General features: G+C 46.5%; 1 protein-coding gene across 2 annotated transcripts in view; it reads left to right on the top strand.

Annotated features, from left to right (window-relative positions):
- CASR (calcium sensing receptor) overlaps window positions 1-6,968 on the top strand; it is a 53,006-nt gene extending 46,038 nt beyond the window's left edge. For both annotated transcript variants that reach the window (XM_081176221.1, XM_081176220.1), the window contains exons 6-7: window positions 3,216-3,339; window positions 4,828-6,968. In XM_081176221.1, the coding sequence (XP_081032347.1) occupies window positions 3,216-3,339; window positions 4,828-6,269 (1,566 nt within the window). In that variant the 3' untranslated portion in view covers window positions 6,270-6,968. The remainder of the gene's footprint in view (window positions 1-3,215; window positions 3,340-4,827) is intronic.
- Window positions 6,969-13,052: the final 6,084 nt, after the last annotated feature.

Raw genomic sequence — 13,052 nt, 5'->3', positions numbered from 1 at the left:
GCATCTGCCTCAGGTGGCAGCTGCTGAGGGGCGGCAGTGAGGAGTTAGAGGACGGGGCTGGGTGTGCCCTGCACTTGCCTCCCTGAGATCCCTCCTGTTGCTATAAGCCCTTTTTGTCCCGCTCCTTTCCATTGATCTCCCAGCCCTGTGCCTGGTGCTAGAATCACAAGTGCATTGAGCTTTTTTGGGGGTCCTTCCCACCTCTGAGCGCCAGCAATGCTTTCAAAGGAAGGCATACAGATTTACACACAGCCTCAAGCTGCTGTTGCCTTGCTATTTAGTAGTTAATTAAATTGCTCCTATGTTGTTATACATAGGGCTCATCCAGACTTGCCCTTGCTCTGTTGCTTTGCCTTGGCGAAACCCGATCTTTACCACTGAGTTGGAGCAAATGTCTATCAAGTGGATTGAAGTTTGTTCCGATTGATCGCTAAAGAGCAGATTTTCCAGGAGAAAGCAGGTCATTGGGTTTTTATTTTTATTTTTATTTTGGATTTTGTGGTTTTATATTTTGATTTTATTCTGCAAACCGCCCTGAGACCTGCGGGTATAGGGCAGTTGAAGAAGAAGAAGAAGAAGAAGAAGAAGAAGAAGGAGGAGAAGAAGAAGAAGAAGAAGAAGAAGAAGAAGAAGAAGAAGAAGAAGAAGACGACGACGACGACAAGGACATAACTGCTTGGACAGACCTGTCCCTAGAAAGTGCGGGACAAGCAGGAAAGTGCTTGGACTCGTGATTTTTGGGCGCAAGACAAGGGCAGGTCTGGCAAAAGTATTGTAAACTGTATGAATGCTAGAATGATGCAGGACATGAAGATAACATGGCATTAGTGACATATTTGAGAGGAGTATGCAAAATTGGTTTATAAGAACAAAGTTGAAATTTGAACAATATTATGTCAAGCTCAAATAATATAAAGGGGATAAAGTTGGAGACATAATAGTTGAAATGTATAATATAAAATAAGATTTGAAAGAAGGTGAAGTTTTGCTGAATAAGATCTTGCAAATGAGAACACAGAAAAGGGAGATGTGAGGGAGTCAAGAAAGAGGGTTATGGAAATAATACTTAAGAAATTGAATCTTTTTTTCCCCTTTTTCATGTCTTTTTTATGCTTTTTCTCTGTTTTTTTGTATGTTTTGTATGTTTTTCTTGTATTGACTGTGATGGTGTTTTTTTTTTCTTTGGTTGTGAATGTGAAGTTGGTTATATTGTTTAAAACCTTTAATAAATATTTTATGAAAGAAAAAAAAGACAAGTGCAGGTCTGGATGAGACCACAGCTGGCAAATTGTTGTGGTTCCTGAGGGGGAAAGGCCACTCCATGAAATTGTTCAAATGCTAAGCAACATTCAGCACCAGACCACTGTTTCGAAAGTCACAGTTTTGATTTCTGCTTCCACCTTGTGGCTCTTTGGTATACGTGCAGAAATCTGCCATTAGATCGTGTGTGGCAGTTCCCTGCAATGCCAGGCAGCAAGGATTGCTGGGGTGATGCACAGCATGGATTCTGAGCTTGTTTGCTCTCTAACGCAAAGCTAAGTTGGGGCAACAGCTGTTGTGCATATCAGCACGATGCTGCCTTTGAGAGCTACACCACCAGGGAAATTTCTTGCCGCTGGCAATGAGAAACAACCCATTACCGTGTTAGATACTGACAGACAGCGCAGATTCTAAGCCATCAGCAGTACAAAGATCACCCTTGTGTTTTTATCATTTTTCAAGTCAATTTGGGGCTCACATTTTGGAGGAACGGGCTCACATTTTGGAGGAACAGGCACACCATTCCCTACCCACACCCCAGCCCACAATATGGTTATACCTCTCTAGAGTCCCCTATGGCAATCTTTCTGTCACCAACCCATCCTTTGAAGCAGCTGCAAGGACCACAGTGTCCCGGGAGAAGCAGCAGCAGACACTGTCTCCTGCCTCCTCCCTCCAGCTAGTGGTAAGGACTGGGCCCCTTGGGTGGAGCGCCCCCTCCTTGGTGCTGCCACCTGCAAAAGCAGCAGCATCGACCTCACATCGTCTGCACGGAGGGACAGAGCTGGTGACATGGGCAGCTGCCACTCCTTTCTTAAAGCCTTTGCCGCTTAACCAATATTCTATATTGTATTTCTTGCACACCGCTTAGAGATGATTGCAGTTAAGCAGTACATAAATCACTTTAATAGAATGGAATAAAAGAATATAAATAAAAGAGCGGTAGCTACTTGCTTGCCTGGTGAAGCAAGGGGCAATAAATGCAGCAACCACTGATTCTCCTTTTTTCTGAACATAAATTTTTATTGGGTTTCAAACAGTTTAACAAATTCAATCCAATTTCAATGCAGTGTTCCCTTAAGGTTTTGGCTTCCCACCCTTCCTCCCATGATGTTTCTATTCAGATAATTAATCTACTGCCCTAAAGGTAATATTTCTCTAAAACATCTGTCCTATATTACATTCCTTTATCATTCTCATTCCTTTGCTTCAAGTCCTGCCTTCCATTTCATTTGCCTATAATATTTTCTCAGATAATCAGAAAAGGGTCTCCATTCAAGCATTTCTTCTTTTTGCTCTCTTATTTCTGACGCCAATTTCGCCATCTCCTGTCTCTCCTCTTTCTGCTGCTGCTCGTGGTCAGCGCTGCTACTCCCTTGCCAGTTTGCTCAGGTGAATGGTTGGCAGTGGAGGAGAAGTGGCTGTACAGTCTCCAACTGTCCTCTCCCTCAGTGGAAAAGGGGAGGCGCTGCCACCACAGACAGTGGCATCTAGTAGTTGGCAGGCCTGCTATCAACCCTCTGTGAGTAGCAGCCTCCACCAGGAGGTCTTTGCCTCATACCTGTTCCTGCTTGGTGAAGTTCAGTTTCTCTCCTCAGTCCCTGGAATGAATTGGAGCAAAGCATCTTTGTTAAGTTGTAGGTGAACATATCAGACGACACAGCGATTCTTCAAACAGCTCTTCTTTATTCTGAGGCCAGAACTGAACTGAACTGAAGGGTTCAGTCAGCCTGCTTATATAGAGCTCCAGTACCTTGTTACTGTAACAACTTTCTAAAACTATCCAATCACTGAACGTCACTTTTGATCCTTCATTTGCATAACTATCTACAGTATCCCCCTGTTGGCCCAGGATGAGCACTTCAGTACATAACAATCTTTATCTAGATTTTCACTCTCTTCCTGATGACTGTGCCTCTTTCTGCTCACGGTTGGTTTGTTTTTAATTCCTCCAGGTGCCGTTCTCCAACTGCAGCAAAGACTGCCCGCCAGGCAGAAGAAAAGGCATTCTCGAGGGGACAGCTACTTGTTGTTTTGAATGTGTGGAATGCACTGACGGGGAGATCAGTGATGAGACAGGTATGGTCTGATGCGGAGAAATCGATGCTTTGCTCTTTTCTGCTTGGAGACATTTCCCAAGATGGAGTTGGAAAACGTATTTTGAAACTGGAGCCCACAGTCAAAAGGTTTTGGCAAATTGAGGATGTAGCAGTGTTGTCGCAGAACCTCTGGAAGAATTTCATGGCCTCGTTGAGGGAAGTCAGTTGTCACAGCAACAAAATAGGAAGGTGTTTGTTTTGAGTGGTAGAATCAATAGTAGATCACAGCTCTTAGAAACTTTGTTTGCAGTGCCTTCACCCCTTGGTAATATGTCCTGAGCAAGGACAAAATTTGGCTTTTTTATTGATCTTCTCAGTAGGTAACCTTCTTCCTCCTCTTCTTCTTCTTCTTCTTCTTCTTCTTCTTCTTCTTCTTCTTCTTCTTCTTCTTCTTCTTCTTCTTCTTCTTCTTCTTCCCCTCCTCTGCTTGCCAACCTATGTGGAGAAACTGCCCACATTGCGCTAAATTGGGCGCTCCCTAGAACTGTCCGTATCTCAGGCAGGTACCATTTCCGGCCTAGTTCTAAGGTGGCAAACCTGCATTCTGGGGCATCATGATGGAAGCACATGGCAGAAAACTAGTGTGTCAGAGAGAAGCCTAGTTACAATCCCTGGCACGCTAGTTTTCTGTATGGAGGAAATTTATATGAAAATGCTGATTTACCACTATAGTGCCATCTAGGCCTGGAACTGCCTTCATATTTTTAAGGAAGGGGAATAATTTGTAAAAGAATGAGCTTTCCTCTTATCATCTACTGCCTGTCCCTTTGGCCTTTTTCTGTATATCTGTGGCCTTTTAGAAGTGGATGGAATGTTTGTAATGTATTGGGTCATAATCTTTATTCCCCCCCCCTCCCCCCGTTTTAATGTGGGCTTTTGTTTATTTTTGTTTGGTTGCTTGTTTGGTCACAAGTCACTTCAGGTTGCATTGGGCAAGATAAAGTATCTAACAAATTTAATAAAATGATGATGATGGTGATAAGGTTAGCTGATACAGGTGTTGTGGCCCTCTGTGCATAGAGCCTGCAGGGACAACTACAACCCTGACACCCCTCAAGGGCTCATGTTCTAGGGGTCTTGCACCAGACCCCCATCTACCTCTCAACATTACACAAACAAAGAAAAAAGACGGATGAGACCTTGCAGGTCACCTCAGCCTAATGCAATGACTTAGCCAGGCCCTATATTGTAATTTTGACAGATGTTTAATGTTCTTAAGCTTGTAAAATTGCATGTGTGTTTTAATATTTATTCATTGCTTCATGTAATTTGTTGATGTAACCTGCCCTGGGGTCCTAGATCACTTTAATAATTAAATAAAATGAGCCAGAGTTGGTCAACTCTCAGGCAGCGTATAAGACAATATGCAACACACATGCTGTTGAGGTTCAGAATTTTTTTTTTGTTCTTTCTTTCTTTCTTTCTTTCTTTCTTTCTTTCTCTCTCAAGAGTGTCTTGTCTTTTCCAGATGCTAGTGCCTGTGAGAGGTGTGATGAAGACTTCTGGTCCAACGAAAACCATACGTTCTGCATTCCCAAGCAAATAGAATTTTTGTCTTGGACAGAGCCGTTTGGGATTGCGCTCACCCTCTTCGCTATACTAGGCATCTTCCTCACATCGTTTGTCCTAGGGGTCTTTACCAGATTTCGCAACACACCCATCGTCAAGGCCACAAACCGCGAACTCTCTTACCTCCTCCTCTTCTCCTTGCTTTGCTGCTTCTCCAGCTCCCTTTTCTTCATCGGGGAGCCCCAGGACTGGAACTGCCGCTTACGGCAGCCGGCCTTTGGCATCAGCTTTGTCCTCTGCATCTCCTGCATCCTGGTGAAGACCAACCGCGTCCTCCTGGTCTTTGAGGCCAAGATACCCACAAGCCTCCATCGCAAGTGGTGGGGCCTTAACCTCCAGTTCCTCCTGGTCTTCCTGTGCACTTTTGTGCAGATAGTCATCTGTGTCATCTGGCTCTATACGGCTCCCCCTTCCAGCTATCGGAATCATGAACTGGAGGACGAGATCATCTTCATCACCTGCAACGAGGGCTCCTTGATGGCACTGGGCTTCTTGATCGGCTACACATGCCTCCTGGCCGCTATCTGCTTCTTCTTCGCTTTCAAGTCCCGCAAGCTGCCCGAGAACTTCAACGAGGCCAAATTCATCACCTTCAGCATGCTGATCTTCTTCATTGTTTGGATCTCTTTTATCCCAGCTTACGCCAGCACCTACGGCAAATTTGTCTCGGCGGTGGAGGTGATCGCTATACTGGCTGCCAGCTTTGGGCAGCTGGCTTGCATCTTCTTCAACAAGGTCTACATCATCCTCTTCAAGCCCTCGCGCAACACCATCGAGGAGGTGCGCTCCAGCACCGCTGCCCACGCCTTCAAGGTGGCTGCCAAGGCTACGCTGCGGCGCAGCAATGTGTCCCGCAAGAGGTCCAACAGTCTTGGCGGCTCCACAGCCTCGACGCCATCCTCGTCCATCAGCAGTAAAAGCAACCATGAAAATCCCTTTTCACTGCCAAGCCCAGTGGACCAGCAGCAGCCACATGGGTGCAAGCAAAAGGTGAGTTTTGGCGGTGGGACTGTTACTTTCTCGCTGAGCTTCGAGGAGCACCAGACAAATGCAGTAGCCAACCGGAATGCAAAGCACAGGAACTCACTGGAAGCCCAAAACAGTGACGACAGCCTCATGCGCCACAAGGCCCTGCTTCCTCTGCAACCCAGCGAACCACGAGGCAACGAGCCCAACTTCCAGATGCCCTCAATTCAAGACTCCAACACACAGGAACCAGTAATGGCAGAAGCCAAGCAAGAAGTGCAAAACTCGGAAGAAGAGCAGCCTTCTTTGTCAGATGCATACTTGCGGGATTTTGTAGGCAATGACTCCATCCTAGAGAACGCCATTCATTCATAATCAGAGAAAAAGGAGTCTGTTTTCCCCGCTCTTCTCTAAAACAGGGGGAAAGGACTGGATACATCTGCAACACAGCCAACCACTTCTTAGGGTTAGAAACAGCAGGATAAACTCACCTCCAAAGGGCTGTTGAGGGTGGGAGGGGGAAGAAAATGCCTAGTGATAATTTTAGTGAACACCTGTGCTGGTTGTGGAAGATATGAGGAGAAGAAACCCGTTGGAAGGACTAGTACCCCCCCCCCAGCTGGGTTTTAGCAGATTTTTGTGTGGAGTTTATCATCGTTCTACCCTAGTGGTCCAAGGCCACCAACGTGCTGGTTAGTGAACATCTCTGAACAGTTCTAGTAATGTGCTCTGCTTTTACATTGATGTATATTATCCCTTTTCTTCGTGGTGTGTAATAGCCCCTCTTTATATGCAAATCTGCTTAGCCATATTGCAAGGAGGAAAACCTTTCTGCTTTACACAAAACAGGACATGTGGTTTGACTTAGGGGAACCTAGGCAAACATGCTAAATGAATTTCAGCTGTTGCCCTCCACGTGTAAAGTATTTAAAAATAAGAAGACATCGCTCCTTGTATTTACAATCAAAAGATTAGCCGCTTTATGCTGTTCCCAATGTCTCATAAAAGAGGAATAACGTCCTGAGAAACATCGCTGCTTTATGCAGAGCTCCTGTCCTCCCAGAGATGCGTGCCCAGGGCAGCAAGGAAGGGCAGCCTGTGCTCCTGGGGAATTTACAGAGATCTCAGTAACATGTGCCCATAACATAATTTAGGCTACTGTTGTTATGGCTTCTGTGCTGCGAATGGCTGGCATTTTATTACAGCAGGGGTCACCCATCCTCTTGGGCACATTTGCAAACCAGATACCGTATTTTTCGCTCCATAAGACGCACCTAGTTTTTAAAGGAGGAAAACGGGGGGGGGGGGGAATATTCTGAATCAAATGTTGTACTAAACTATTTAATAAACTACCGGTATATCAGAGTGAGAAGGACAGGAGCTGTATGTTTCTTTAGTGTGCGTGCTCAAGGAGCGACGAGCGGGGAGGCAGCGCGCCCCCAGATGGACCCAACACAGGAACCCCAGCAGCCTCCTCTCGTGTAAGCGGCTCCTCTCCCGCTTTGCTGCTTTAAAGCGAGCCACGGAGGAGGGAAGGAAGGGGAGCCATGGATCCTTTGCTCGCGACTGCAGCAGGATCCAACCGCCGCCCATAGGCATTTACTCCATAAGACGCACAGACATTTTCCCTTACTTGTTAGGAGGGAAAAAGTGCGTCTTGTGGAGCGAAAAATACGGTACATCATTGTGGATGCCCCCCACAGCCACACACAGAGCAGCCTTTTCAGTTGGCTACAACAGAATGCTTCTTTCAAGTCTAATTTGAACAAGTGTCCAGGATCCTTTTTGGGTGCTTGTGCAGCCATAACTGCCTCATTGGTCAGCTCTGCTCTGCCATTTGTACTGTTCTGTGTTAACTTCTGTCAAACCCATGGCTCTTTTGGGGAGTAACCCAATACATTTGCAGGCATAATTGGGCTAACAACTAAGCATGAAAGGAAGGAGACTGTCTAAAAGAAAAGGCTCTGAAAAGTGAGGAGTCGCATCCCCCAGGAGGCCTCATTGAACTTTCCATGGCTGCAGAAGCATACGGTCATTACAGTGGTGCCTCGCAAGACGAAAAGAATCCGTTCTGTGATTCTCTTCCTCTAGTGGTTTTTTCGTCTTGCGAAGCAAGCCCATTGAAGGATTAGCAGATTAGCGGATTAGCGCTATTAGCGCTATTAGCGGCTTTTAGCGGCTTTTAGCAGCTTATCTGCTGATCGGATCAGCTGATAAGCGGCTTAGCGGCTTAGAAAAGAGGGGGAAAGGGGAAAAAACCAGCAGGAACTCGCAAGACATTGTCATCTTGCGAAGCAAGCCCATAGGAAATTCGTTTTGCGAAGCACCTCCAAAACGGAAAACTCTTTCGTCTAGCGAGTTTTCCATCTTGCGAGGCATTCGTCTTGCGGGGCACCACTGTAATTACCTGAGGTTTCCCAAGTCATGTGTCTAGCAAGTTAAAACAATATTTATAGCAAACAGTTCAGGGAATAATAACCAGGCCCCAGCGCACTGAGGATCATTTTGGAGATTAAATACCTGGAAAGCTAGGCTCTATTGCAGAAAGCAGCTGACAGCCCAGGGTCCTTCAAAAAGCTTCTCCAAGGAAATGTATGAATGGGAGCCTTAAATAATGGCAAACTAGCACAAAATACACATGTCCCCTGTTTTGTTCTTTAGGAAGAATTAAAGCGGCTAGCCAGTGGTAGGTGTGGCTAATGCTTTTGCTAAGGGTAGAATGAAACGCCATGATCTCTGTCACCCTGACTTCTGCAACTGCTGGAGTTCCAAAATGTATCTTACAGATAGCAGAGGTTGTTGTGACAGTCAAGACCTAACAGCTGACTCCTGTAAGTAGAGAATGCATCCATAAGTAATATTGGGCCTGCCCCTAAGAGAGAAAACTAAGGAATCTATGACTGAATACTTTCCAAATGTTTGCAGCTTATCGAACAGCTCTTCTCCCCCAAGTACTTGCAGTTGAACCACATCATATAATCCTGCACAGCGAGCACAAAACTTGAGAAACGCATCATGTCATCACCAACTTAGAAAGTGTAGCATATGTAAGAAGTGAAATAAAAGGGCAGGTGTTGAATGTCCATTGAGTGATACAAAGGAAAGTGCGTAGCTCTGCCTATCTATATTTTGTGCTCTACTATTTGTGAGTCCAGAGAACACAACACCCAGCGCATTGTGAAAATGTCAGCACCAAGTAGTCATACTCAAGAATGTGACATGTAATGGCAGCATTGTCAAAGGTTTTCTTTCCCCCTTGTTTTGTTAAAAATCCTTTAAAAAAGTAGACTTTCCTGCTCAGCAAGAGTCTCTTGTATTTTAGCCGTAGATCTTACTCCTCATATTGAGGTTAAAGAAAGTCATGGCGTTGAGCCTGGCCTCTTATATTTAATCCTAATACTTCTTCACTGGCGTTTTAAGGGTTTAGTGATAGGATAGTTTTGTGCTAGAAGGGCCCTGACAGCGAGCACCATTACACATACACTAGAAAGGAGTTTGTACTTTATGTTTCAGGAACCTCAGTGGACTATCATTTCTGAGGTTGCTTCACTTGTTTGTATACAGTCATACCTCGGGATAAATACGCTTCAGGTTAAGTATTTTTGGGTTGTGCTCCGCGGCGACCCGGAAGTAACGGAGCGCGTTACTTCCGGGTTTCGCCGCTCGTGCATGCGCAGATGGTAAAAATGATGTCATGCCCATGCGCAGAAGTGGCGAAACCCAACCCACGCACATGCAGACGCGCTGTCGCATCTTGCGTTCTGTTCGGGATGCGAACGTGGCTCTGGAACGGATCCCGTTCGCATCCTGAGGTACCACTGTGTGTGTGTGTGTGTATGTATGTGTATGTATGTATGTGTGTGTGTGTGTATATATACACACACACACACACACACACACACACACACACACACACACACACACAAGCTGGGCAGAAAAATCTTCTGGCTTTTGTAAGAAAAACAAAAAAACCATTTGCATTCAGATCCAGCAACCAGAGTTTGCAGGATATCTACCCACAAGTGCTTGTACTGAACTCTGAGCATGGCTTTCTTCTGATGCAAGAGAAGTGCAAGTCTGCAGCACTCTCCCCTGCATGGCTTAGAGAACTTCCTTGCCTTTAATCCCCAGAGAGTGTGGAGTGTTGAATCACCCTGCCTTGGTACAGTATCAATAAAGGAGACAGCAGTAGGTCAAAGCCAGCTCAACACTGTTGATGTGGTTTTGAAGTAGGTTGTATGAATGCAGCCGGAGTTCAACTCATGGTGAAGTGGTCATACGACATGTCTCTCCATCATGCATCCAGCATGAAGCTTAATCACCCTGCAGTGAATGTAGGCTGAGTTGCATGACTTTCATCCCATGCAAGGCTTAACACATATACGAATGGGGGATGTACTCCCTTACTTTGTGGAAAAGGCAGATTAAAGGCATGGCTTCCTAACTGCATATCTCACGCTGTTTGCCTTGTACACATGGAAGTAGCCTAAGGCAGTGTTTCCCAAACGTTTTTGGGCAACGGCACACCTGTTAGCCGGAAAAAAATCTCGCGGCACACCACCATTAAAGCCCCGCCCCATGACGTCAGCACGCAGCGTCACGCCGGGAGGGACGCACAAAAGCGAAAGTTTTTTCCCTCCCCCTTGCCGGGGTGGGAGGAGGCAGCAGAGTGAGGGCAGCTGAGGCGGCGGCGGCTGTTGTGGTGGTGGCGGCGATAGCGGGCGGAGGAGGGGGCGGCGGCGGGAGTTGCTGCTGCTGTTGTTGCTGCTGCTGCCCGGACATGCCGGCCTCCTCCTCCTCCGCTGTCTCGCGATCCTCCCTTTTGCGCGCGCTGCCCCGCCGCTCGGCACCACCACCGCGGAGCCGCCCCCGGCTCGACGCGGATCCTCGCCGCCGCCGCCGCCTCTCACCGCCCGACTCGCCCGCCTTCCTCCCACGGCACACCAGCCGATGTCTCACGGCACACTAGTGTGCCGCGGAACACCGGTTGGGAAACACTGGCCTAAGGGTGCACCCAGATTGTAGTTTCGAATGGGAAAGAATGGGCACCCAGCACACACACACACACACACACACACACACACACACACACACACACACCCTCTGTCCTTGCTAGTCCACATTTCAGGTTGAAGTGGTTCGAACAAGAGCTGAGCTCTGAGTTCAACAAAAAGGGCCTCTTCTTTGGCAAAATACTTGTTCTTTTTGCGTCCCACACTTGCCCTGCACTCTACAAGCATTGAACCAAATGCGTGAGAAGCTTGTCTGTCTGTCTCTGCATCCTTGTTCGCTGCACTTTCACAACAACTCCTTACCAAACTAGTGAGATTTTCTTTTTAACAGCCATTAAGGACTAGCTAGCCAGCATATTTTAACAATGTATGTCTTAATAAATCATGACTATGGCCAATTTAATTTTCCATTCAAATAGTAATAATAATAATAATAATAATAATAATAATAATAATAATAATAATAAAGTTGAAAAACCAGTTGTTGCCTTACAGTGCAATCTGATGCATGTCTGCTCAGAAGTAGGTCTGTCTTTCCATTGGAGCTTACATACCATTGAATTACCATTTAGTGATTAAAAAGATGAAAAGAGCCCTGCTAGAGCAGACCGGTGGTCCACTTAGGTGCAATCCTGTTCCTAACACTTGCCAGCTCAAATGCTTCTATGAAGTGCACATGAGCTGTGCATGAAGGCAACATACATCCCACAACTGGTACTCAGGGAGAGACTTGTCTCTGGACCATGATGGGTCCATGCAGACATCACGGACCCAGCAGTCTTCCCCTGAATGCCTCCAATACTCTTTTAGAGCCATCTCTGGCACTGGTCACCACCACTCGATAGCAAATCCCCTATGTCAATATGACCCTGAGTAAGAAGAAGTACCAGGGACGTGGGTGGCGCTGTGGGTTAAACCACAGAGCCTAGGACTTGCTGATCAGGTCGGCGGTTTGAATCCCCGCAATGGGGTGAGCTCCCGTTGCTCAGTCCCTGCTCCTGCCACCCTAGCAGTTCAAAAGCACGTCAAAGTGCAAGTAGATGAATAGGTACTGCTCCGGCGGGAAGGTAAACGGCGTTTCCGTGCACTGCTCTGGTTCGCCAGAAGCGGCTTAGTCATGCTGGCCACATGACCCGGAAGCTGTCTGCGGACAAACACCGGCTTCCTTAGCCTATAGAGCGAGATGAGCGCCGCAACCCCAGAGTCGGCCACGACTGGACCTAATGGTCAGGGGTCCTTTTACCTTTTACCTTAAGAAGATGTACCGGTACTTTTCCTTTAGCCAGTTCCCCACACATTTTTTTTTAATAAAATTCAGTATTCGGGGGGGGGGGGGCGACGACCACCCAATTCCCCTAATAATCTTTGCTCTAAAAGTTCAAAGCCTCCATTTTCAAAGTCCTCCTGAACATGGACAGTGGGTATTAATAGTGACACTTCCAAAAGAGACAATAATGTTAAGAGAAAGATTCTGCAAGGAAGAGATCCCACTTCATAGCACCTCTAGATCAGCCCAAGAGAATGTGCTTTCTGAAGGGAAGGCAGAATCACCTTGGTGGAGGCTGCCTTCAGACTTTCTAGGATTCTGCAGCGGGACACAGCCTGGTCCTCCGAGGAGAACTGCTGGCCAAGACAATTTCAGTGGCCTCAAATGCCACTTTGCTTTGGAGCACCAGGCCATAAAAATGGATTCCTTTTCATTTCTTTTTTGAAGAGAGGCTAGTGTTCTGAAGCCTCAGTATCTGCCTCACGACGTCTGGGCCTGCCAGCTTTAATAGAATACAGAAAGCTTTGCTGGAGTCTTCACTCTGTCCTTGTACACTACAGTTATTTTAACATTTGTTAGTGCATTGTAATATTTATAATGTGTGGCTGAGCGTCTTGTCTTCAACTCAAAAGGAGTACAGTTGCCTTTTGTACTTTGCAGCTGCAAGTAAAGTCTGTTTTCAGCTGATAATGTCTTGTCTTCTTGGCGCTGAGGGTGAAGAGAGGCCTCTCCCCGCCTCTCAAGCCCCCTTGTTTTTGTGTGTTGTGTTTGCTGGCTATTCTCATTCAGAATAGAGTCAGTCATTCACACTTGCTCAGTCAAAAAAACAAGAACTGGTAGATGCTAAAATTAATCCTAGACAGGGTCATAAAGCTACAG

The sequence above is a fragment of the Podarcis bocagei genome (genome assembly GCF_964188305.1).
Source record: "Podarcis bocagei genome assembly, chromosome: 17".
Classification (NCBI taxonomy): Eukaryota; Metazoa; Chordata; class Lepidosauria; order Squamata; family Lacertidae; genus Podarcis; species Podarcis bocagei.
The sequence above is the reverse complement of the archived record's forward strand: the minus strand, read 5'-3'. Positions and strand labels throughout refer to the sequence as shown.